This window comes from Ostrinia nubilalis, chromosome 21, assembly GCF_963855985.1.
Source record: "Ostrinia nubilalis chromosome 21, ilOstNubi1.1, whole genome shotgun sequence".
NCBI classification, from domain to species: domain Eukaryota; kingdom Metazoa; phylum Arthropoda; class Insecta; order Lepidoptera; family Crambidae; genus Ostrinia; species Ostrinia nubilalis.
Window position 1 is genome coordinate 7,425,437 of NC_087108.1, and position 24,483 is coordinate 7,449,919.

Sequence of the window (24,483 nt, forward strand, 5' to 3'; positions counted from 1 at the left end):
TACAGCTACTATGCAAACATTATAACTGCATTGTTGCAGTTTTAGCTGCGAGTATAAATACTGTAAGCCTAGGCGCAGGCCACCGATTTTTCGTCGGCCGATAGTTGGGTCGGGCTGTTGATCAGTATGGAGATGTATGAAAGTGCGCACATTACACCGATTTGGTATCGGCCGATTCTTCATACAAATTAGAATCGGGTCCAACCATCGGCCAACTAAAAATCTTAAACCACTATGATTCTAAACTCGCCAATTTGATGGGCTACGTGCAACCATACAGGACCAAGTTCCTACCAAGACTAGCGTACAACTTACACTCTAAATTATTCTAACAAGAACAACACTTCCACATTCTTAATTCTAGATAATTAATAAATAAAAATATCCAACAAAACATGTTGATAAATAACTATCCATACATTATGTACTCATTAATTCTTGTAACATTCTGTTTCTTGTAGTTCTTATAGGTTGCTAAGGTTGCACAGCATACCTATAATAATACTCTTTATCGTGAGCCAACAACCTCACCCTAATACATATTTCATGTGTTTACTCAATAAATACCTATGTTTTTTGTCTACCTCACATTTAGATTTGTACATTTCCAATGGTTCCATCATTATAAACTGACTGGTTGTCTATCTACACAAAAAAACGAAACATTATTTATAGATTAAATTGGATATTGTATACTGCCATAACAATAAAATTTAAATTGATAAAAGTTAGTTCTGTTATGCTTCAGAGTCAACAAGTTTAAAATGTGTGAATACTCCCTAAGTAAGCTCATACTTCTCTAATAACCTGAAGCTATCTTTTGCATTATCTATATTCTGTTAGCTTGTAAGATGTTTGAATAATAAATAAAAAAATAAATAAAAAAAAAAAAATTAGAATCACCAGTCATATTCGAATTTACACCAATCACATAGGAATTTCTACACAATCTAATTTGTGATTTGCACAGGTTTCATAGAAATTCTAATGGTTTACTGATACTTATCTCCAATAGATGGAATTGTTTTTGTCAATAAAAAATCTGAATACAAACATATCAAAGTGATAGTACAAAATCTATTAAGAATCTGTATAAAATGTTTACAGTGTAGTGCAATGTAAAGACACTGCTGTTTTTATTTATCACTGGAGACTTATGGCACTTTAGAAACCTCATGTATTTGATATTTAATAAAAGGGACTCCTAAAAACAGGATAAAATGTTTAGCACGAGTCGTTCCCCGACCGATAAGTTCCATTATTAGAAATAGTTTAAAAAAAATACTCTTACTTAGAAGATCATGGAACAATGTAAGCTGCAAGCTAAAAATAATTTACTCCTTAGTTTCATGGTTTTTGAATTTTTTAATGGCTGCTACAGGGCTTGGTGGCAGGCTAAGAGCAGGCGAAACTAAATACTGGCAAAGATATAATAATATAGCTGATAGGTTCAATCATCAACTTCGAGTTCAAGCTCAATGTCAGCTAGGCTGATGCGTCTAAGCGTGTTGATCACCATATACCGGGAGAACGCGACGTAAAGATACCGGAACCAGACCATCTGCGACCGGTGGCGTTTCATAGCGCGCACCACCCGCCTGCTCTCAGTCCAGCGAAGGAAGTACCTGTAAATGTGAAGTTGATGTGTTAAAAGTCAATACAATAGCAGTAAATTGAGGACATTATTGCACAGCTAAAGGTAAATATTAAAGTAAAATATTATTTTGGTTTGAAACTGAACCAAAAAATTATGAAACCTATTGGTACATGGCATGGCACAGGGTATGTTATCAGGAGAATAAAATTCAAGTTTATGGTTATAAATGAATTCATTAATATTATTATGAAACTGTGGACCTATAAATTCTGAAAAATTCCATCACCAGTTGTAATTTAGCCTTGAATTCTTTCATTGCATTACTCATTACCCTTAAATGGTATGTGAAGTGCCTTTACAACTAACTGCCTTGACCTGAATTTGAATCTGGTTTCACTTCTTTTGATATTCAACATTTAGGTTGAGTTGCACCATCTTACTTTAACTTTAACAAAGATAAAAAAATCTAATAAAATCCTGGTTATTGTTATGGTCAAAGTTAGGTGGTGCAACTCAGCCTTAATCACTGAAAAATAGCTTAATTAGAGTATCATATCGATACCTTCAGGTTCAATTGTCGTATAAACCAAAACCCTACTTTTCAGGAGAGCCAAAAAACGATTTTTTTTTTTATAAAAAATTCGTAACTTTTTTATTTGAAAAGTTATAAAAAAATGTCCAAGAGAAAACATTTTTCAATTTTTGCGATGAAAAAGTCTAAATATTTAAAAAATGGGCATCTTCAGTAGTTTTAAAGTTAGCTTGGAGTTACGTCGTTGAAAAAGGCACTCGGTGGTTTATATGACCCATTATATTTGACCTAAAAATAACTCTTTACGTCGTATTTGATTTTTTTGTAAACACGAGACTGAAATTGATGGCTTAAAGACCATTAGATGTATTTTTTTTGGTTTATATACCCATTGATAAAGTGATTTATTCAAATGTATTATTAAAACTATGTATGTAAATAATGTATTGTTTACTATTTCCAGGCTTTTGTTGTTTAGAGAATTTGCACAAAGATATTTAACAGTGTAAAAACTATATTTGGTTGAGGTAGAAATAATAAATTTGCTTGCATACGAAAAATAACATTTTTTTTTACAATTTTGCAGGAAAATTATGGCAAAACAAATAATATTTCTAATAATTCTAAACAAAACTAATCACCATAAATTTTGAACAAAAAAATACAATTACAGCAAAACATTAAGACAGCTTTCCTGGTTCTCTGATTCTGATTTCGTTTGGTTATGATAAATTTTGCATGAAGAGAAGAGCCCCAGTATGCTCAGGAGAAGGATTTGTAATTTTTTGAGAATTTCTCTAAGGAATTTATATCGGCAGTTTGGTGTAGTGGTTCGAAACGGACAACTATTCCGGAGGTAGCGGGTTCGATTCCCGCACAGTACAAACATTAATTGTGTGCATGAACATATTTGTTTGTATTGGACTGGGTGTTTTCTATGTATAATATGTATGTATTTAAAAAAAAAAAAGTATTTAAGTATGTTTATATCCGTTGTCTAGTACCCATAGTACAAGCTTTGCTTAGTTTGGGACTATAAGCGCAGTGTAAAATGTCCAAGGATATTTATTTATTTATTATTATTATATCTTTACAAGAAACCCAAATTTAAATTACAGCTAAAAGTAACCACTACTGGCAACAATTAAAAGTTGGAGTACTTGTAAAGTAATAAACTATTACAGAGCATCTCAAAAGGGTATAAAATGAGCACACTACGGCTTGTTTTCTTTGTTTAAAAGTCTTGAATTCATCACATTTAGTCGAGATCAATAGGCTAGATGACAAAATTTCAATTATTTGTCCGTCAAACAGATAATTAGAAAACATGAGACTCATATTTTTTATTTTCTTTCATAATTTAATAATATCAGTGCTACATCGAGTTGAAATGGCGCGATACGACACGCTTGAGTAGAATTTTTACTCAAAAATGACGTCACGCGACATTTCAACTCAATATAATACAGTAATTCTTCGATTATGGGAAAAATTAAAGTATGAGTCTAAATTTTCTAATTCTCTGTCTGACGGACTAAATAGAGTTTCGATTTCATGACCCGGTCATCATTACTATTCACGGATGTACTGGACCTGGAAAGCAACCTTATATATCTAGTTATTATCTTTAAAAGTAGAAACAATCAACTTTCTTTAACTTTATAAATAAGAAAAACTTACTTACTGTACATACATACATATTATGTGATGCAATAAATAAATGAATATGAATATGAAACAGATAATTACCATATTGAATACGTGGACTTACGACGTTGAATCTGGACATAAAACGCCATGTCTTTAGGCGTAAAAACCATTTTCAATTACGAGAGAGTTTTACGTCCTGGCTTAAAAAAATGTATGGTTGATACATCTTAGCAAAAATACCAAAAACAGGCGTTCGGTTTTTACACTGTTTATAAGGTATTTATTTATCTTTTACGCTATAGTTTTTTGGGGCGTATAAACATTTTTTTAGCGAATTTCAATATTTCGAATATACAGCTCGATAGAGAAAAAAATTCTGATTAAAATGGTATATATAACTCGATTTGGCCAAAATGGTTTATACGACAATTGAACCTGAAGGTGTCGATATCTTAGTTCTTACCTTTTGGAAGACAGTACAAAGCTAAGCGGGAGGTCTAGAAACCCAAAATACTTTCTCATTATATTTACAGAATCTAATGTGTATACAATGCACCCTGAAAAGGAAGAAAAAGAGAAGTTTAGAAATTATTATTACGTTTTACACATGATACACAGATCATGGCTTTTTATATACTTACTCTTAGGCATAATTTTTTCAACAAACATATACGCAACAGCATAGAAAATGGCTGAATGGTTTGGATGTGAAGACACTCCGCCACGGTCAAACGTAAGGAGGGTGTCTATATCTAGTGCTTCCAATTTGTGCTGAATCAATTTAGCTATAACTGGCGCAGGCCACTGTGCCTTAGGATTGTCTGGAAGTCTTGTGTCATTGATCAGATCAATATTTTGTTCCGGCACACCCAGCTCAAGACATGCACTCCACAGTTCTTTCCGACGTATATTGCCTTTACCATCATAATTGCCTAGAAATGACAAAAAATAATTAGTAATTTAAGAATATGGTCAGAAGGGTCTATTAGTTGTGTTACAAAGAGAAAAATGTTAAATTTACCATGAGATAAACAAAGCAGGTAGACATCAACACCCTGTTCACATAATCTGAATATAGTGGGCCCAAAAAACATGCATTCATCGTCAGGGTGCGCTATTACTATGAGCACTCTCTTCGCTCGTAGGGCGCCACGCGCTCTCGTCGGCAGGCGCCTCGCATACCGCCGGTACACCACACAACACACTATCAAGTACCCCACCACCCATAAGCTTATGTATAACGCAAAATTTCGAAAATACAACCAAGTCTCAGCCACAAATTTAATATAAATGCTGTAGAAAAATTCAAAATCGTAAAATGAACTATTAAATACCATTTCTGACTAGAAAGTAAGAAACTATTATTTGATACTATAGCTGAATAAGTTTCTTCATTTGTTACGACACTTTTTGTATATCTTATATTATTTACAGCATTTTAATTTAATAAAATAGAAACACGATCTGGTATATTTGGTACCATTTTTGACGTTATAATGAATGACAGACAGACGGACAGAATGACATGGATGGTACTCTATAGTCTATGGTTCAAGAATAATTTACTCCAAAGATCATATAGATGACCCACGCTGAACTGTCCCACCAAACTCAATGACACCATCCACCTACCATCGTTCAACTATATGGTTTCCAACATGGCAAAAATCTGAACCAGCGATCCGGTATTGACGGTGGCGCCCCACTGTCAATGTCATCGACAGGACAATCCAGTATTTTGGAACTATATAAATCTTAATTGAGTTGGTTAGAGTCTAGATAGAGATAAAAAAAAATTGTAGATGGCGCTGCTTTACCGATTTTACATGAAGTGTATAGCCATATTATTTTGGCTAGACGTGAATTGATAACTAAAACACCTTACCGCAAGCCGCGCGCTCCGATTCACAATGTTCTTCTACCTGAGATAAAAAATTGGGCCGCACTGTACATTGGTACGAACAGTGGGTCTAGACAAAGTGCAATTATAATCGCAAACCAGTCGAAAAGTGGTCGAAAACCCCCTTTTTTGTATGGAGTTTTGACGGATTCGATTTGATCAAAAAGTGCGTTTTGTCTAGGGGGGCAGTACGTACGATACGATAATTAAATGTATTGTCTATGCTACACGTCGTATTTGTTGTCTATCTCACTCACTCCTTCATTATTTCATTCCAGTTCATTCGTTCATTCATTCATCAGTTTTTGGCACAGATCTGTGGTTTTTGGAGTTCTTTTGTGATTGTTGTGTTGTGAATTTATTGAATATTTTGGTTTTGGTGAAGAAAATAGATACAAAAATGATTCAACCGGACTTATCAGCCACTATGGGATTATTAGCTCACTTAAATTCAGATGAACTTAAAGAAATGTTAAATGATGACACCAAATTTGATTCAGTCCTGAAGGATGTGAAACAGGTACTTTATTTCAATTTATTAGTAATAAACTTCATTGTAAAATCCTTGCAAAGCATATAATTAACATGTTAAGTTACTCCTAATTACGTTTGGAATAAAATTTCTGATATTATTTCGGAGGTTGATGACTCATTAACACAACTCAAATTACCCAAACAAGGTTTACCCAGTTTTGCTCAATCAATAGTTAAATTTTACTACGGAATAAATTATCTTTTTTAGGTAAAGGAATGGGATGTAGAGAAAGAAATGATAATAGCAAGTAACAGATCTCTTGCTGAGTTCAACTTGACCAAAGAACCTGAGCTGGAAGAATTGAAACAACGAGTTCTTGAGAAGTCTGAGGAAGGAGAGCAGTATTGTGTACGAATACAGGAACTTTTAGAGGAGTACAGTAAGTTCTGAATGTGCCTTATCTTGCCAGATGTAAATCATAAAATCCTACTGCTATATTTACCAAATAACTCTTTGATTTACAGAAACAAAGTCTGCAGGTATATCAGCTGATACAACGTTGGCCCTACTACAAACATCTGCAGCAGAAATTGAAGAAGAATCTGAGAATATAGCTCAGGATTTCCTATCTGGAAAAATTGATGTTGATAAATTTCTTGAAGACTTCGAACCTATCCGCAAGAAAATGCATCTGAGGAAGTTCAAAGCTGAAAAGATGAGTGAACTCATGAGAACTCCAAATCCAAGTTCATATGGCAATGGATACTCGAAGCCATACTTGCCATACCCTAGCTATGGCCCCCCGTCAGGTCAAAGTGTGCCATATCCAATGGGCCCTCTAAACATGCCAATGCCTGGCATGTATGGGAATCATTTCTGAGGTTTTTAATGTGTTCTTGATATAAAATGTTCTTAAGTCTAATATTTAAGTCAAGTGAGACTATAATGGTATCAGATTGTAAAGTGATATAGGCTTTGTTGTTAGTATAAAATAAACATAATAGACTAAGAGCTAGTGAACCCGCACTTCATAATTCACCAACATTATATCCTATATTGGGAGCATACGCTGACAAACTTTCAGCTTTTATAAAATGACGTAGGTCTGGCATTCACTAGCTCTTAGTCTGTAACAAAATGAACTGGTTTTAGTTTGTACCATCAGATAACAAAATAAGTAATCTTTATCATAAAGACAGATAGATTATTATTTTTATGATATTATTGTTATTAGACTATGTCAATTTGTAACTTTATCCAAATTTAAATGCTTTGTTTTAAATATTGTACATTTTTAAACAGTCCGCTTGATGTTGGTGCTTGAATTAGAAAGAATGTGATTATATAAATAGGAATTCTTAAATGAAAAGATATCTATTGTATTGTAGAAATTCATAGCCAAATTATAGTAATGCACCAACCATAATATGGTAAAAATGACGAGTTATTAAAGGATGTCTTTTAATTCTGATCAATCTTTATGAATTGTGTAAATATCTGTTTTATTAAATTAATGATTTATTCATTAATACAAGAAGTAGGTAGTTTTAACATTGAGTTATTCAAAGTTATGTCAATGTTTTTATATTCTTTATAAACTATAGGAATATTCTTTATTATTTACTTTTACTTAGAATGATTGTAAAAGAAAAGCAAATGCATACAATAAAGTGATTTAATAATTATGTATTCTCCTTTAATTTATTATCACAATTTATCTACAACTAATATGGAGGTATTTAAAATATTATGTACAATATACATAATACAAAAATAATAATTTACTAAATGAATCACTAAAAAACAATTGATTTCTAAGCAATGATTGAGTGAAGCAGTATTTTTCATTTTGATAAGTCATTTCATCCAATTTGTGCTATTTTAACTTCTGGAGTTAATTAGTTTTATCTGAATTAGTTCTTTTATTTCTCTGTAGTTTGTCCTCATCATAATCTGTGGTGCCATTTACTACAAGTAGAAGGAATAAACCACCAATGGCAAATATACAATACATAACAGCTTCTTGTCTATAGGACTGTGAGATATCTTGTTTCTTTATTTTTATTTTTCTCACTTGTTCTCTTTCATATTGTGCTCTTTTGAACATATTCCCATAGTGCTGTTGAGCCCTGTAAAGATGAATATAGGAAGGAATTAAATGTGTTACCAAATATGTTACTGAGAGACAGAATTTTTTTTATTACCAAGCATCAAAATTATAAATGGGGGTTTTTCCATCCATGGTGGGCATAACATGTCGTTTTGCATGGGATTTGTAGAATTTTAGAGTTGGGTCTGTAGGCTCTGGTTCAGGCTGATAATCCATCCTACTGGTATTTTCTTTGCCAACAAGTAAACCTGAAATATTAAAAATGGTTGGGGTGAGCTTTCTAAAAAATAGTTTTAGATATTTTGTTTTAATAATAAAAAAATTTAACCTTTATCATACATTTTCTTAAGTTTTAAATTTCCTAACACTTCATATGCCTCTGTGATTGCTCGAAATTTTTTGGCAGATGCTTCATCCTGTAAATAAATTGAAAATAAACAATTTGATGAAACAAATAATAATAAAGGCATTGCACAGTATGTAGTGACTATTAGGTAAGAGTTGACACACGGAACTCACACAAGATCTATCCGGATGATATATTTTGGAAAGTTCGTAGTAGGCAGTTTTGATGTCTCCTTGCGTAGCCTTCGGGGTAACACCGAGGACGTCATAATGGCTGGCGTAGGCTCTGGGAATTATGCTCAGGGATCGAACTACGTTTAACGCCAGCCTTGTCCTTCCTGAGCATAACATCTGATTGTAAAAGAAACAAAATATTGTTTTACATGTCAACACCAAACAACATCATTAATTAGAAAATTACATGATTTAAAATACCTTTAGTATAGCAATTAAAATTACTGGACAAGGATTACATCTAATAATGTTAAATTTTGATTTTGACGACGGAAAATACCACTATTTTCGTCATTTTAAAATTAGAGGTTTTTCAAGGCAAAAGTCAATATTGTCAAACACAGCTGTCAAATTGCAGTCAAAAATTTATGACGTAAGTGACGTTCCATTCGATTAACCAGAGATCTGATAATATAGGATTGAGCCCGCCTTCACGCAAATCTAGCACGATTTCCGGGCAGTATGACACACTCGCTCGGGTACGCATTTCGTAAAAAAAGTAATGTCATTTGTTGTTTGTCTGTGGTTTTGGTTACTTTTGTCACTTTTTGCGTGTGTGTGTGGTGAACGCTAATTTATGTAATCTGTGGTGAACGTCGTAAAAGTATTTTGCTTTGTGAGTCATTCTTGGTCATTCTCGTATAAAATTTAACAACGAATTCGGTTGGAAACTGTCGCATTTACTTATTTTTCACCGTCTTGCAATACCAATAACGTGTAAGTGTATTTTGCTGTCTTGGTAAAGTCTTTTATCGGATTTAGGGGACATGTGTGGAGTGTGTTACTGTACAGTAGAAAAAGACAGCCTTTTAAGGAAGTCTGCTTGTGTTGTGACACCGTGCGCCCTGCCCTAGATAACTAACGCCTAAAAGCGTAAATTTCTGTTGCTCAGGCATGACTCATGGCCATTAGTGAGCGTATGTGATGAAAAGTTCGTTGTCGGGGAAGGCTCATCAAATTTATTTATAATCTTGATCGTGTACCAGTAGTATTCTTTGGAATATTGTCGTGCGTGAACATCATTCATCGTTAGTAAGGTATTCTTAGTATAAAATCAAACACAAAGTCACTCCATTTAAGCTGTGGTTTGTGCTAATTTTCTGTACAGGATCATTGTTTTAACTTATCTTTTCTTATTTTGTGTAGTGTTTTAATGAGTTAATTAAAGTCATAACACAAGTGTAGACCTAAATACAGTGCTTCATGCAACTGCATGTCACTATTTTAGTCCTATGCTGCAGTTACTCAAACTTATTTTAATGTATCTCATCTCTATAATTAGTACACACAAATGACTAATCACAGGATGTGAACAATTCAAAAACAATGCATTAGATCTAAATAAACCTTATACCTACAACAAAAGTCTCCACCTGTGCTAAAAACTCTGGCTGTGGCAGCCTCTAATTAAGACAATCACTTACTACTTAGGACTTCTAGTTATAATAATTCATCTGCTTAGTAAATATTTAGAAATCTTGTACTATTCCAAACAACAAACTCTTATATAAAAATTGTTATTTTCCAGAATCATGTCCTCCCGTAAAACAGCTGGTCGCCGTGGCACTAACAAGAAGCGCGCCCAGCGTGCCACCTCCAATGTGTTTGCTATGTTCGACCAGGCCCAGATAGCAGAGTTTAAGGAGGCCTTCAACATGATTGACCAGAACCGAGACGGTTTCGTTGATAAAGATGACCTGCATGATATGCTGGCATCCCTTGGTGAGTTGACAGCTGCAGCCAATCCGATACATTTTTATTGTAAATTAACGCTTATTATAACTTCATAAGTTCATAGTTTGTGTTCAACACACACTTCTATAAACATTATGCTTTAACTTTTATTAAGAACTAGCGGCCGCCCGCGACTTTCTCCGCGTGGACGTTTTAACATCTCAATGAGACGGGATTATGCAAAATTAAACCCTAATTTTGCATAATCCCGTCTCATTGAGCATCTACATTCTAAAAGGAAACCCCACGCAAAACTTAAGACTCCTAGCACTTGTAGTTTCATGATGAGTGAGTGGGTCAGTCAGTCAATCAGTCAGTGACCTTTCGCTTTTATAAACATCTAGATTAAATTAACCCTCCGTGTACGAGGTGACTAAAAGTTACGTCCCGTACCAGGTGGGGTATGACACACCCCAATATACAAAGTGATAAAATTTTCATTCAACATTTTTTTAGGTGGAATTTAATATTTAATATTGATTATTTACGTATGCTAATTAGGTTTAAGAAATGCTCTGAGCTGAAAATATGTATTATAACATTTTTATCATAAAAAAACAAAAAGACACAATTTCCGTTGTTCTTGTAATTTAGGAATCAGTTTCCTATGTATAATTTTTAATTAGTGCCTTTAATTATGACAACCGTTTTTATTTAACAAAGTACAAGTATTTACTTATAATTTAAAAGTAAATTAAAAACTGGAAGGGTATAAATTTGTTTTGATCATCGGTTTTCAATTTACCACAATTCTGATGAAATAAAATGAGTATGCTCAATGCATAAAATGGGAGCGTAACAATTTTATTTATTTATAAAATATGTTATTCCATTTCAGTAGCCCATAAATTGTATCACCAAGTATAAATTGTAGCCCATAAGTGTATGTTCACATACATCTTCGGATCTCAGTACTAAACTTCCAGATTCGCACTAAAAGTCATCTCATTTGACTAAAAGTGCTTGAAAATTTCAGATACCGTAAAAATCACGAAAAATATTATTTGTATTGAATTTTATTCAATTGACAAAGCTAAAAATATACAGTGTGAGTCACGTTAAAGTGTACATATGAAAATAGATGAAACTAGACCTATTTTTATCGACAAAAAAGAGGTCAAAAATTTTTTGAGATTTTTTTTTATTTTTTTATATAATTTTTTTTCTTCCAATTACTTATTGTAAAGAAAACATAATAACTTTTAAACTAAGCGGTATATCCTGATAAAATAAAATCAGTAATAATGCTAAATAACAGGCGATACTAAAAAAATACATAAAATACACAAAAAATGCCAACAAATAATAAAAAATGATACTTTTTGAAAAAAATCTGCTTAAAAATTCGTGTTTTTTTGGTTATTTGATAAATTTCTCCAAATAATGCCCCTATAACAGGTAGTTTTTATTACTTTGTATTATTCTCTATCGTATTATCTTTGTAAAACCAAAAATCGCATGTCTCTATCCCTATCACAACATTTGCTGTGATCGTTTGAACAAAGGCCGGCCACAACATTATTTTCCGCTGCAGGTAGAGACAATTTTAATTTTAACTAAAATGCTTATTTTACTTCGAAATCTTTTGTTTTTATTTGAAATCTAACTTGTCTTTATCAAAATTACAAATCTAGAGCCATTTTCAGTTTCGTTCTTAACGAAGCGTTGAATGGCGCGCCCGGAGAGGCTTAGTTCAAACGATCATTGCAAACGTTGTGATAGGGATAGAGACATGCGATTTTTGGTTTTACGAAGGTAATACGATAGAGAATAATACAAAGTAATAAAAACCACCTGTTATAGGGGCATTTTTTGGAGAAATTTATCAAATAACCAAAAAAAACACGAATTTTTAAGCAGTTTTTTTTCAAAAAGTATCATTTTTTATTATTTGTTGGCATTTTTTGTGTATTTTATGTATTTTTTTAGTATCGCCTGTTATTTAGCATTATTACTGTTTTTATTTTATCAGGATATACCGCTTAGTTTAAAAGTTATTACGTTTTCTTTACAATAAGTAATCGGAAGAAAAAAAATTCTATAAAAAATTAAAAAAAAATCTAAAAATTTTTGACCTCTTTTTTGTCGATTAAAATAGGTCTAGTTTCATCTATTTTCATATGTACACTTTAACGTGACTCACACTGTATAAATTACACCAAAACTGTCAGAATTTTTTTTAAACTTTTTAACAACGTCCCGTATCAGGTGGGGTGTGTGACACCCACACGCACTTTAAAGGCATGTAACTCAGTTGGTAGTCACCGCTGGACTGATTTTGCAACGCTGATCGAAGCAGCAGTGTCATAATTTCAGCTACAGAGAATTTCAAATTCAGCACTTGCAAATTTTTAAAATTGTGGCTATTTTTAAAGGACTGGGGCGTGTCACACCCCACCTCGTACAGCGAGGGTTAAACTACAAAATACTAATTAGGAAATTTAAATTACCAGTCCCAATTTTTCCAATTCCTATCTTTATAAAAATTGCATTTCTTATTATAGGTAAGAACCCAACTGAGGATTACTTGGAGGGTATGATGAACGAAGCCCCTGGCCCAATCAACTTCACTATGTTCCTCACCTTGTTCGGTGAACGACTCCAGGGAACTGACCCTGAAGATGTTATCAAGAATGCTTTTGGGTAAGTTTTATTTTATCTTACCACTTTTATTTTAGAATTCCATTTAACATTGACTATTCATGTCCAAACAGCAATCTAATATACAGTCATAAGGACAAAAACAACATAATTAATTCCTCTGTAATGAGGTCTAAATTCAATCGTTAAGTCGGCGAATTATTTATACAACATTCTACTTGCAGTTGTTTCGATGAAGAAAACATGGGTGTCATCAACGAGGAGCGACTCCGTGAGTTGTTGACCACGATGGGTGACCGGTTCACCGACGATGACGTCGACGAGATGCTCCGCGAGGCTCCCATTCGCGACGGACTCTTCGACTATGTGGAGTTCACACGCATACTTAAGCACGGAGCTAAGGATAAGGATGAGCAGTAAAGCATCATGACACATCAAATGCCACCAGTTGCTTGGTAACCGTTTTACTTTTACGTAACTTGAGGAGACCCAACCATGGACTGAGCGCTGCTACTTAAATCACCAGCATGTTTTCATAGATTTTGATATTATGTATTTCATCCATGTTAACGATGGTTGATCACCAGTTTAGAAGTGATTATCAAGCAATTGGTGAATGCATTATACAATAATCTGGCTCAGCAGGTTGCATGATACCAGCAGCACAGCTGTTTTGGTATGTTGTTCCTGGAATGTCAGGTGTATGATTTGAAAAAGCTAAAATACAAAACATGAAATAAGTGTGATGCGATTTGCAATAAATGTGAATTTGTCAACATCAAGGAATGGACTACATAATAATAATAATTAGAATAAAATTTGTGTGATTGTAACGTGGCGTGGCATGCAACCTGCTGGTCTGAGCTAATATATTTTAACATTATGTATTTGACAACCTAATTAAAGAATAAAATTGGTATAAGAAAAAAAATAAGTTAAGGAAGCAAGTTGATTTGATACAGATTTTCGGAATAATCTCAGAGGTGCTAATTTAAAACTTGTTTTTAATGTGGCATTTCTTATGTATTTACTCATGCATTTGTTAAATTATGATTCCATTTTACTGTAAGTATCAATTTGCCATATTGATTTCTTGCGTTTCTCCATTAGTTATTACAAGAAATTATGTGATTGGCAAGAGTATTATGATCATTCCTTGAATCAGTAAAAATGTCTTTTGTTTTAAAATGAAGTATTTTAAGTTTAAAACCGCAATGTTTTGTTAAATATTATATTATGTGTTGTCTATGGTTCATTTAATATAGGTGTTAAATAATTTTTCTCCAATTTTAAACGAACTGCAGATGACAATAGAGTTTACATTAAATTTGTATGTGCCTAGTGTGTGTATCATGTAGCCATGTAATCATGTATGTATTTATTATAAAATTTTATCTCAAATAATGTTTTATTTTATAATAGTTTTTAAATCATTCACTTCTTTTATTTGTTTAGGTGAATAAGAAAGAAGATCCGTAAATGTGCGTACGAAATGACTTAGCGGGAGACTACCGTGCACCTAATTAGTTTTGGCATGTTTTAATAGCATGTTAATTATAGCTACGTCAATCGCCTATCTTAATTACATCGTCACATAAGGAAACGTTAATGTTGGACACGTCAATTCGGTCTATACAGGGTGGAAACGATAAGTGATCTCATTCGATTATTTCTAAACTATACAAGATATCGAAAAACTGATTACTAATCCTGAAAGTACTTCACAAGCTCTATCCAACGGTACCAATATTAGGTTACAGAATTAACTGGATCTATCCGAAAATTTAATGTTTTCAGCCTCCATACTAAATGTATGCCAGTCAAACAATAATAGAAGTGTTAATTTTTTTTTATTAAATAATAAACACTTAAAATGAACTCGTAAACTGCATTCTTATTTAAAATTATTCTTGGAAAACATTGGTTTTAGGCTTTACTTGCTATTAACAAGGCATGAGTGCCATGACTGTGGCTGTACTAAATGTATGGAAGCTGGAAACATTGAAATCTCGAATGGATCCAGTTTATTTTGTAACCTATTATTGGTATTGTTGGATAGAGCTCGTGAAGCACTTTCAGGATCAATAACCAGTTTTTGAATATCTTGTATAGTTTTTAATATTATGTGGTTTTACTAAATGTATGACAGCTGGAAACATTCAATTTTCGGATAGATCCAGTTTATTCTGTAACCTATTATTGGTACCGTTTGAAAGAGCTTGTGAAGCACTTTCAGAATTAGTAATCAGTTTTTCGATATCTTGTATAGTTCAGAAATAATCGAGTGAGATCACTTAACGTTTCCACCCTGTATAGTTAATTTATTTTGAAGTTCGAATGTTCACGCAAGCTAAAGAAATGTATTACATCTAGGGTATGTTTAAGAAAAAAAGCAAATTAATTGTTGGTAACTTAACCTCGTAAGACCGAAGAGTAAATTTTGTCAACTTCTAAGTATCGCCGAATGTGCTTTCAGAAGAACGAATAATTTGAAGTCGTAAACGCCGAGCACTTCGAGTAAAAAAATTTCTATGTTAGAGATTTTCTTTTGCACCCATATTTTCAGGGACCCTATATGATAGTGCATAGAGATTATTTTAGGTAAAAAATAATAAAAAAATGTTTTCTCTTAAAAGAACATTCGGTATTACAGACTTTAAAAAGAAAAAGTAAATAAATTGTATATTATACTTTAAAGTAAAACATAAATGTAACCTCCTTAATAAATTAATACTACATAAAGATACAATAATGATATTAATAAATGTAACTGAAAAGGCACAAGTATTTTAATTTTATTTAATGTTCCATAATTAGTACTTTTAAAAGTACTATCGGTTTTATAACATACAATAATGATAGGTTAGAATGTATAAGAAGTAAAGTCAATATTCATGTTAATTATAGTATTTATTAAACTAAAAATCAGAACGTTCTCATAGTAAATTTTCTCAATCATATCATAATTTTAAAAGTCCAATTCTCAATTTATCTAAATAGAAAAAATATACAAAAAAAAAACTTTCACCCTTAAGACCGAATGTTCCTTGCAAAGAACTATTATTTTCAAACGAAAAAAAATCATACAAAACTTCTTCGAATTGGTAAAAATATTTTTTTTGCTTGTTTAGCAGTATTTTAACTTTAGTTACACTGGTTAGTTCTTCAATTAAGCTACGTTTACGTGAAGAAAAAAAATTAGTCGTAAATCACGTCCGCTCGGAAGAACCACCTTGTCAAAGAAAAATGATAATTTGACAGTGACATTTTGTTTTTTTTACATTAATAAATTTGGATACCTGATTTTGAATACTTTGAGCCATAGACTATCACTCGTTTTTTTCGATAGGCGCGAATTTTTGAACTTAACATTATCGCTAAAGTTTTAGTTCCTCTGAAGGCACATCCGGCGATACTTACAATTCACCTCCGAAAATGTCTCGGCGTTACCGACTACAAAGTTTCAGTTCCTTCTGAGGCACATCCGGGCTTACGAGGTTATAATTATTAAACAATTGTATTTACAAATCTTAAAAATTTCGGTCCGAAAGAATGATGCGATGTCTTAGAATGGCGATTGGTTATTCCCACTGGTCCTTGATGAAGGCTGCGCCCCTCTCGGCGACTAGCATGATGGCGGCCTGCGGGTTGCCAGTCGGCAACGTGGGGACTGACGACGCGTCTATCACTCGAAGACCTAAAGATGTAGAGAAAATGAGGATGAAGATTTTTAGACAATATGACATTCGCTACTTAAGTGCGATTCGTTTTCACCGGCGCACAGTGGTCCCGAATTAATAAAACATGGACATTGATGCTAGAAGCACGAAAATTTTTTTTATGGTTACTGCTATGATAACTAATAAGGCAAAAAAATATTACAATCCTACGACGTATATTTCGTAGTAAAAAAAAATATATACATATTTTTTGTATGGAAGAAATTACGTTTCTGTCAATTTTTCGAAATTCTTAAACGATGTCAAGATGCCGCTCACACATGTTATAAAACAAGTGATTCTGAGTATTTCATGCGAAGATACTTGTCACTTATCTCTGCGTACTTTTGAGTTATCGAGGGTTGAAAAATCGATTTTTTTATATTAAATATTTCCACGAAAAATTGCCAGAATTACAATATGGTGTATATATATATTTGATGACACATAAAAACGACTCGCACTCGCGCGCGCTCGTATGCATCAGCTTTTAATAAAATAAAATAAAAATTTAAGGGAAATACTTAATACAACGTTGTATGTATAGGTCCGCTGGCCGTCAAAAAGTACCTTATACGAGAGGTTGCCCAATTTACAATATATCCATCATTGATAACTCACACAAATATCATCTCTCTCTGAAGGATAACAAGTTTTTTTTATTTCCAGAAGCTTTTGATAGGATGGAAGCCCATAAATCTCTCTGAAGCGAGAATGAATCTCAAATTGCGATATTGCAATTTTGACAAATTACATGATGTAACTAGCGCTAACGTTTATCTTCAGGTAGACACAGTTTTAAGTTAAAAGATTGTCTACTATTTCACACTGTTCTTCGTTTTGGAACAGTTCTTTGATTATAGGTAGTCGCTAAATTTCGTTTTGTTAGACTCTTTCAGTTTAGCACATAAAGCGTAAACTAATTCCTCCTCAGAATGATCTAAAAGTGTTAGAGAGCGCCTCTTCTTCTGCAGAAGAAGAATTTTGCATAAATCTTCAAAAGTTTTTTTTTTATACTAGAAGTCGATGGTTGCACATCTACTTCCGCAGTCTCATCAACTGGAGCGTCTTCCTCGGTATTAACGTTTGCGTTGCGTAATGCGAATTCTGGTGCAAAAATGTATTTTGGGCTCTGCTGGAAGCAGACCATCTCTTTGATATATTGCTTGTAAAATTACGACTTAATGATTTGATAATACCTACTCAAATCTTCGGAAGACAATTCAATGCCAATACGTTCGTCATTTTAGTCTGAAATTGTCTGGCCGAAATGTAAAAATATAGATTTAAACAATGTTTTTTACCGAGTTAACACAACGCATAGACAACGTTAGCACCGAGGAAGATGCTCCAGTTGATGAGACTGCGGAAGTAGATGTACAACCATCGACTTCTAGTGTGCTTAACTGAAAGAGTCTAACAAAACGAAATTAGCGACTACCTATAATCAAAGAACTGTTCCAAAACGAAGAACAGTGTGAAATAGTAGACAATCTTTTAACTTAAAACTGTGTCTACCTGAAGATAAGCGTGAGCGCCAGTTACATCATGTAATTTGTCAAAATTACAATATCGCAATTTGAAATTCATTCTCGCTTCAGAGAGTATTTATGAGCTTCCATCCTATCAAAAGCTTCTGGAAATAAAAAAAACTTGTTATCCTTCAGAGAGAGATGATATTTGTGTGAGTTATCAATGATGGACATATTGTAAATTGGGCAACCTCTCGTATAAGGTAGCTACTTTTTGACGGCCAGCGGACCTATACATACAACGTTGTATTAAGTATTTCCCTTAAATTTTTATTTTATTTTATTAAAAGCTGATGCATACGAGCGCGCGCGAGTGCGAGTCGTTGTTATGTGTCATCAAAGGTGTCCCTTATACACCATATTGTAATTCTGGCAATTTTTCGTGGAAATATTTAATATAAAAAAATCGATTTTTCAACCCTCGATAACTCAAAAGTACGCAGAGATAAGTGACAAGTATCTTCGCATGAAATACTCAGAATCACTTGTTTTATAACATGTGTGAGCGGCATCTTGACATCGTTTAAGAATTTCGAAAAATTGACAGAAACGTAATTTCTTCCATACAAAAAATATGTATATATTTTTTTTTACTACGAAATAGACGTCGTAGGATTGTAATATTTTTTTGCCACATTAGTTATAATAGCAGTAACCATCAAAAAAAAATTCGTGCTTCTAGCATCAATGTCCATGTTTTATTAAATCGGGACCACTGTGCGGCGTTTCTAACAAATTGTCTCTTTAAAAAGGTATGATGCAAAACTTTAGCATGTTTTCGGAGAGGGCACGTTTGCTAACTTTCTAAACTTTCTCATACATTTTTTAAAAGTAGGTACATAGGACTTATCGCTAAAAGGACGCCATTTTTCTTACTAGCGACAATTTCGGCCAAACGCCCCCAATAGAAATTTTATTATTCCGAGGCTCACCGAAAAGCCGCGTGGAGTCCAAGCTGTCCCACGTTTGCAAAGTCAGCTATCAGTTACGTTAGTAAAGAATCACAGGTCTACACAGACCCAAACTTCATTGATTCTGTGGGCCAGGGTTGCCAAATGACATGTATATTTTAATCCCCTCCCCTACCCTTAAATCAGCCTTAAACCCACTCACCACTAACGTTGTAGACCTTAAGCGTGGGGTCAATAACGAGCCCCATCGCAGCGGTCGCGATCTGGTGGTTCTGAGGGTCGGTGTTGACGCGCGCCATGCACTCTATCCAGTGTAACATTTGAAAATGTTATTTTTTTATTTTACGATTCAATGGATCATAAGTTTTTGAACGTAAATACGCTCGGGGCGAAGGGCGCGGGGAGTGCGCGCCGCAGGCGCAGCGTCTCGGCCAGAGACAGACTGCCACCACAGTAGATATATGAGCTAAAGCAGTACGGAAACTTAGCCCTTTCGGCGAGTTAAATACCTACACTTCAACTGAGTGTTAGGGTTGGCACTCTTAATCTTTATAAAATTAATAAGATTCTGACTTACTTATTTATTAAAACGTTTATTTAGGTTTTTTAATTATCAAATACCTAATGCAATAAATTAATTGACTAAGTAGTTAACAAAAAAATAAAACGTTAATTAGGTTCTATAAAAATCGAATACATAATCGAATAAATTGATTAAGCACTATTAGAGGCCGGTAGAAGATATTCTATTCTCATAAATAAAATACCGGATACTTGCTTTCACATAGCTATTGCCTCATTTTAAATACAGTTCATCACTTAGTACAAAAGCGCGCGGAGCAAATTACTTTATCAAATAGAACACATAAATTGTTAAAAAGCGTAATTACGTAATTTAAAAAGAACTATTACTAAATCAGATGTAAGCACTTTATTTAAAAAGTAATATTTAATAATTTTTACAATTCAGAATTATTACGAAGTTTAAAAAATGAAAGTTCTGGTTTTGAAGATGCCGAGTTCAAGCAGCCGTATACTACGCAATACACTCGTGGCATGTTTTTAAAAATACAGCGGACAGTGCATGCAATAAAATTATTATTAAAAACATAACGCGCGCGACACTCGCGACGGATGGACTGCGAGGTTCGCTTAGAGCTCGTGTAAAGCGTGCGTCTGTGTGCGTGAGTCTGATTTCGAGCGTTTGTATGAAGCTTCCGTAAACTTAGTTGATTTATCTACTGTGCTGCCACACTCGCCAGCCTCGCTTGAAACTTGAACTTGAGCACCCGCGTACCGCTTGATGCGGCGCGCGTCTTAATAAATCGATCTCGTTGGCGTTTTTTCATAGTGCGAGTTTAATAAAACTTTAATAAAACCTCACAGTTAATCAAACTTAAGTGTCTAGCCTACATTTCATCCCGTAACTGGGTAAGTTGTGCATCTCTTATTATTTGTTAAGATAGGGTATGTTCCTAAATAGTAATTAATGCTTTTTATAGTAGAAGTTAAGTGTTGTTGTAATCGCCCTTATAGCATAGATTTACGCTTATTAATATTTTAGCGAATTGTGTAGGTAAATTGGTTGGTATAAATTATGTTCCTTGAAGCGAAATTACTTAATTATTTTCTTATTAGCCATCAGTTAACTGTAACCGTTTCTGCTATCTACAACTGCCACTACATCCCAGTAAATTAAATGCCTAGACCTCTTCTAGTACTTGCTGGCCGTCTTCCCTAGCTTGGCTTATATTCTTCCGCCTGTTTGAAATCACCTAATCAAGATTCGTGGCAGTACAATCTCTTACCCCACACGAAGGCTAATATAAAACAATGTTTATGCAGGAATTACGGCCGGGCTCAGTTTGAGCTAGGACTTATTGTGGACCGTTCCGGAGGGGACAGAGAAGTGGACATCACGGCGTCCCACGGGGACCGCAGGAGGCCGCACAGGGGAGTCTGGCACAAGTGTTACGTGGAACCGATCTTTTTACAACCTACCCACCTGTACCTTAAAATCAAATATTTTTAAACTTAGATTAATAAATTTTGTAAACTTATTTTGCTCGTTTTATTAATTCTAAAAATTAATTTAAAACGTGACAAATGGCGCCCACTCTTATCGTGTAAAGGTTTAAAGATTGGTTCTACACTATAGCACTTTAGTTAATTTTTCTGGTGATGGTTGTGTGCATGTTGTTACTGTAAAACGATGATAGTAATTATTTTTCAGGCTATGTGTTAATATAGGTTTTATAAATAATTTAGTTTAGCAAGAGTTATTATTTTATATTGCGGTAATATTTTGTTTATATAAAAAAAATGCCAGTATTAACCGTTTATCACAGTTACTATAACTAATAGATAATTAAAAAAAAATTAAGCTACACCTACATAGCCTGAAGAATTTTTGTGTTTCTCCCTCTGATCAAATTATTATTTCTTAAGTATATATTTTTTTAGATTACTGCATCGTTCTAGATCAAAGTTGATTGTTGTGACAGAACGGATTTAACTGCTTTGGCTTTCCTGTCTATTTAGTTGCAGTAGATTTTTTTTTATTTTAGTTGCAGTATATATTTTTTTAGTTTTCTTTGCACAACATACCCAGAATTTTTCTTTCTCAAAATGGCTTATCCTATTAAATTTCTTCACCTTCAAAAATCAGAATTGCAATATGAGGTTACAATTAGAGGACAAGTACCGGCTGGCACTGTTATAGAATTGAGGCGACAAGTATGTAAATTAACACAATTATATCCGTCGAATGACATCGCCGATTCATGTCTGGAATTGAGCGATGACATTAAGGGCATAGCAGAATCATTAACTAAAGTTAAGGCCAATTTAGAAAATTTGTCTATAACATTAGATGAAAATTTAATTGATCGCACACGCTCGCTCTTAAATCATGTACATCACAGGTTCCGGCGCCTGGAACAGCCTGAGCCAACATCCGAACTATTTTCAAAACTAAAAATAATAAAAAATACTATTGAGGAATACAATTCTGTCTACTCAAAGATTATCGAACCAGAAGAATTTTGCGATGCTGAACATAACCCAGATAAAGATAAAACTTCTTCGGGTGTCGATAACTTGAACGTCACTGTCCATTGTGATCGTGGTCTCTCATCGGACTTTTCTAAACTTAAATTTGATGGCAAAACTTGTGTCAGAGCATTTATTCAAAAAATTGAAGAATTCCGCATAGCAAAAAATGTTTCCGATGAAAAATTGATGTCTTATGCTTATGAATTATTTACAGGCGATGCTCTCCATTGGTTACGTTCTATTAGAGATGAAGTTAATGATTGGGATAATCTTGTTTCTCGACTAAGACAAGATTTTGACATATTTGATTATGATTACCGTATGATCACTGAAATACGTAATCGTACTCAAGGAGAGACAGAAAATATAATTGTGTATTTAGCTATAATTAAAGGAATGTTCTCTCGACTTAGCACATCTATGACTGAGAAGGATCAACTTGAAATCATATTACACAACATTCGCCCATGTTACTCAAATGTACTGGCAAATTGTCCCCATGTATCATCAATTTCCCAATTACAGACGCTTTGCCGGAACTATGAACAAGTAAAAGCCCGTTCTGAGAATTTTAAAGAACCAGTGGCATCATCTACCAAGTCATTGGCTCCTGAATTTGCTTATAGTGCACCTAATAAATTTCCACCTAAAAATTATAATAATTTCAAACCTTACTCTAATAATAAAATTCAAAATAATTCAAATAATGTATTTGCTATTTCACAATCAAAGTTTTGCTACCGATGCCGCTCGGATTCTCATGGTATGAAAGAATGCCCCGCCGAGCGTGTCATATTTTGTTTTAAATGCGGCAAGAAGGATGTTCGTTCTACAGAATGTCCGAATTGTAATAAATATAACATTACTAGCGAACAGAATAAAAAAAACGAATAAGTGAAAATTGCAGCAAAACAGCACACCCTTTCTTCGATAACTCGGATTGGCAGAAATGGTTGCTGACAATTAACAATTTTTTCTCATCTTATAATGTTGCTTCAATTTTCACTTCTAAACCGAGTAGTGATCCGCGTCCTTACGTAAAAATAAATATCGAGAACAACAAGGACTTAAATATTTATGGCTTACTTGATTCCGGTTCAGTAGTCAGTATTTTGGGTCAAGATTCTTATAAATCTATATTAAAGTTTGGTTATTCCTTGTTTAATGACCTTAAAATATCTGTCAATGCTGCTGGTGGCCAAAGACTTCAGTCTTTGGGTTATTTGCTTCTGCCAATTGTTTTTCATAACCAGACTCATGTCATAAAAGTGCATGTCATTCCAGAAGTTGACACTACTCTAATTCTGGGCATAGATTTTTGGAATCAATTTCAAATTCTACCTAAGCACTTAAATAATGTCGATTATCTTTCTAATGATCCTGGAATGCTTAGCATTTCCCTTGATTCTGAAAAGGTACTTCTCTGTAGCTATGAGCATCTCAGTGGCTCTGAAAGGGCTATTGCTGATAGCGTAGTAGAAAGTTTTAAATCGATTTCTTTTGAGGAAAAAGGACTTGGTAGAACTGATGTTATTTTTCATAATATTGATACCGGTGATTCCGTACCGATCAGACAACGTTATTATCGCATGTCTCCAGAGAAACAAAGAATAATTACAGAACAGGTTGACGAAATGCTGTCCCTGGATGTTGTTGAGCCATGCGAAAGTCCTTGGTCATCACCAGTATTAGTTGTCAGCAAAAAAGACGGCAAACCGCGATTTTGCTTAGATAGTAGAAAACTTAATTCTGTCACTAAGAAGGATGCATACTGTCTCCCTTATGTATCAGAAATTTTGGATAACCTAAGAGATGCCAGGTATCTGTCCAGCATAGACCTATCTAAAGCCTTCTGGCAAATACCTATTCAAAAAGAGGACAAAGAGAAGACCGCATTCTACGTTCCGGGCCGTGGAACTCTGCAGTTCAAAGTTACAGCGTTTGGTCTATCAAATGCTCCAGCCACTCAACAGCGCCTAGTAGATACTCTCTTTGGCCCAGAGTTTGAACTAAAGGTCTTCGCATATTTAGATGACGTCATAGTTATAAGCTCTACCTTTAGCGAACACGTTTCATTGCTCCAGCGTGT

At 33.9% G+C, this 24,483-nt stretch overlaps 4 protein-coding genes and 1 long non-coding RNA gene across 6 annotated transcripts; 3 read left to right on the forward strand and 2 right to left on the reverse strand.

Annotated features, from left to right (window-relative positions):
* Window positions 1-898: 898 nt before the first annotated feature.
* LOC135082240 (N-acetylglucosaminyl-phosphatidylinositol de-N-acetylase) lies at window positions 899-5,271 on the reverse strand. The gene is made up of 4 exons (XM_063977010.1): window positions 4,801-5,271; window positions 4,421-4,711; window positions 4,243-4,336; window positions 899-1,625 (listed from the first exon to the last, which is right to left on the reverse strand). The coding sequence occupies exons 1-4, from the start codon at window positions 5,114-5,116 to the stop codon at window positions 1,451-1,453; spliced, it is 876 nt and encodes a 291-aa protein (XP_063833080.1). The 5' UTR covers window positions 5,117-5,271; the 3' UTR covers window positions 899-1,450.
* A 711-nt stretch (window positions 5,272-5,982) lies between these two features.
* LOC135082216 (vacuolar protein sorting-associated protein 37B) lies at window positions 5,983-7,839 on the forward strand. Its single transcript, XM_063976981.1, has 3 exons — window positions 5,983-6,199; window positions 6,422-6,593; window positions 6,679-7,839. Exons 1-3 carry the CDS (start codon window positions 6,080-6,082, stop codon window positions 7,032-7,034), a joined length of 648 nt encoding a protein of 215 aa, XP_063833051.1. The 5' UTR covers window positions 5,983-6,079; the 3' UTR covers window positions 7,035-7,839.
* LOC135082215 (dnaJ homolog subfamily C member 30, mitochondrial-like) lies at window positions 7,814-9,192 on the reverse strand. Its single transcript, XM_063976980.1, has 5 exons — window positions 9,045-9,192; window positions 8,784-8,960; window positions 8,593-8,680; window positions 8,359-8,512; window positions 7,814-8,283 (listed from the first exon to the last, which is right to left on the reverse strand). Exons 2-5 carry the CDS (start codon window positions 8,958-8,960, stop codon window positions 8,049-8,051), a joined length of 654 nt encoding a protein of 217 aa, XP_063833050.1. The 5' UTR covers window positions 9,045-9,192; the 3' UTR covers window positions 7,814-8,048.
* A 215-nt stretch (window positions 9,193-9,407) lies between these two features.
* LOC135082218 (myosin regulatory light chain sqh) lies at window positions 9,408-14,582 on the forward strand. 2 transcript variants are annotated; one of them, XM_063976982.1, is made up of 4 exons: window positions 9,408-9,560; window positions 10,372-10,565; window positions 13,082-13,220; window positions 13,403-14,582. In XM_063976982.1, exons 2-4 carry the CDS (start codon window positions 10,376-10,378, stop codon window positions 13,596-13,598), a joined length of 525 nt encoding a protein of 174 aa, XP_063833052.1. In that variant the 5' UTR covers window positions 9,408-9,560; window positions 10,372-10,375; the 3' UTR covers window positions 13,599-14,582. The 2 variants fall into 2 exon arrangements, with proteins under 2 accessions (XP_063833052.1, XP_063833053.1); XM_063976983.1 differs by lacking the exon at window positions 9,408-9,560 and adding an exon at window positions 9,664-9,880.
* A 6,021-nt stretch (window positions 14,583-20,603) lies between these two features.
* Window positions 20,604-21,400, forward strand: LOC135082143 (uncharacterized). Its single transcript, XR_010259358.1, has 2 exons — window positions 20,604-20,771; window positions 21,186-21,400. It is a non-coding gene; the product is annotated as an uncharacterized LOC135082143 (long non-coding RNA).
* The last annotated feature ends 3,083 nt before the right edge of the window (window positions 21,401-24,483 follow it).